Genomic DNA, 1,110 nt, shown 5'->3' with positions numbered 1-1,110 from the left:
ATATATATATAAAAAAACACAATGTAACCATTTTAAAGAAAAAAAGGATGTTTTGCTGCCAATTTGCAATCGTGTTTGTTATATATATTTTTATTAAAGTGGAAATCAGTTTACTAAATAATGTAAACTTGACTGACTTCACTTCCACTTTAAAAAGTAAAAGAGACTACTGTTTATTGTTTCATATGAATGCTAAGTTATATTTGTTTAGGGTATAATAATTATTAATCATGTAATTAGGCATCAACAGAAGTCTGTGTTGACTGCACATGTAGTCAGTCAGATGAAGGTGTGTTTGGTTTGTTACCCGTGAATCGGCCACTTTGCTCAACCCCAGCTCCTGAATCAGTCTCTCAACCTTCTCATCTTTTTCTCGCTGACGGATCGACTTTGGGAGCCGTAAAGCCGCTGAGAAACGCAGATTCTCGCGAACGGTCAGCGTCCCCATGACCACGTCATCCTGCAAAAAAACACAAAGCCTGGTTTTCAGCATGTTTCATGTGTTTAAAACATGACGGAGCACTTTCTGAACACACGCGTTTAGGACTTTTCCAGGTTTTAAAGGGGTCATATGATGCTGCTAAAAAGAACATTATTTGGTGTATTTGGTGTAATGAAATGTATTTATGCGGTTTAAAGTAAAAAAAACACATTATTTTCCACACAGATCTAAAATAAACATGCAATTTATTTCCCAGCTGTTTACCTTCACAGACATAACCCACTGTTTTTGTAACTCGTGTGTGTTTGAGAACTTAGTTTAGTACTCGCATGCTGTGACAGCCGCTTTCTGTCCGTGTGCACTCAGAAAACCATATATCAGTTTAAACTAATATTGTTTAAAACATTATTTCAGCGCGATAAACATGATAATTAGAATTGAAACATGTTTTTTTAGCAGATACGAGCTGTAATGGCGCAGCTCTATTCTGGAAAAGGGGGCGGGGAGCAGCAGCTAATTTGCATTTAAAGAGACAGGCCTGAAAAACAGCTTCCACTCAAAATAGGCATTTTCAAAATGATATAATAAATGATCTGTGGAGTATTTTGAGCTGAAACTTCACAGACACATCCTGGAGACACCAGAGACTTATATTACATATTGTAAAA

At 36.4% G+C, this 1,110-nt stretch overlaps 1 protein-coding gene across 1 annotated transcript in view; it reads right to left on the bottom strand.

The window, feature by feature from the left end:
* LOC107747918 (ATP-binding cassette sub-family G member 2-like) overlaps positions 1-1,110 on the bottom strand; it is a 31,399-nt gene that overhangs the window by 12,258 nt on the left and 18,031 nt on the right. The window contains 1 exon segment of the mRNA XM_016562530.1: positions 138-460. Coding sequence (XP_016418016.1) covers positions 138-460 — 323 coding nt within the window.

This window comes from Sinocyclocheilus rhinocerous, unplaced genomic scaffold (assembly GCF_001515625.1).
Source record: "Sinocyclocheilus rhinocerous isolate Xijiao unplaced genomic scaffold, SAMN03320098_v1.1 scaffold2064, whole genome shotgun sequence".
Lineage (NCBI taxonomy): Eukaryota > Metazoa > Chordata > Actinopteri > Cypriniformes > Cyprinidae > Sinocyclocheilus > Sinocyclocheilus rhinocerous.
The sequence above is the reverse complement of the archived record's forward strand: the minus strand, read 5'-3'. Positions and strand labels throughout refer to the sequence as shown.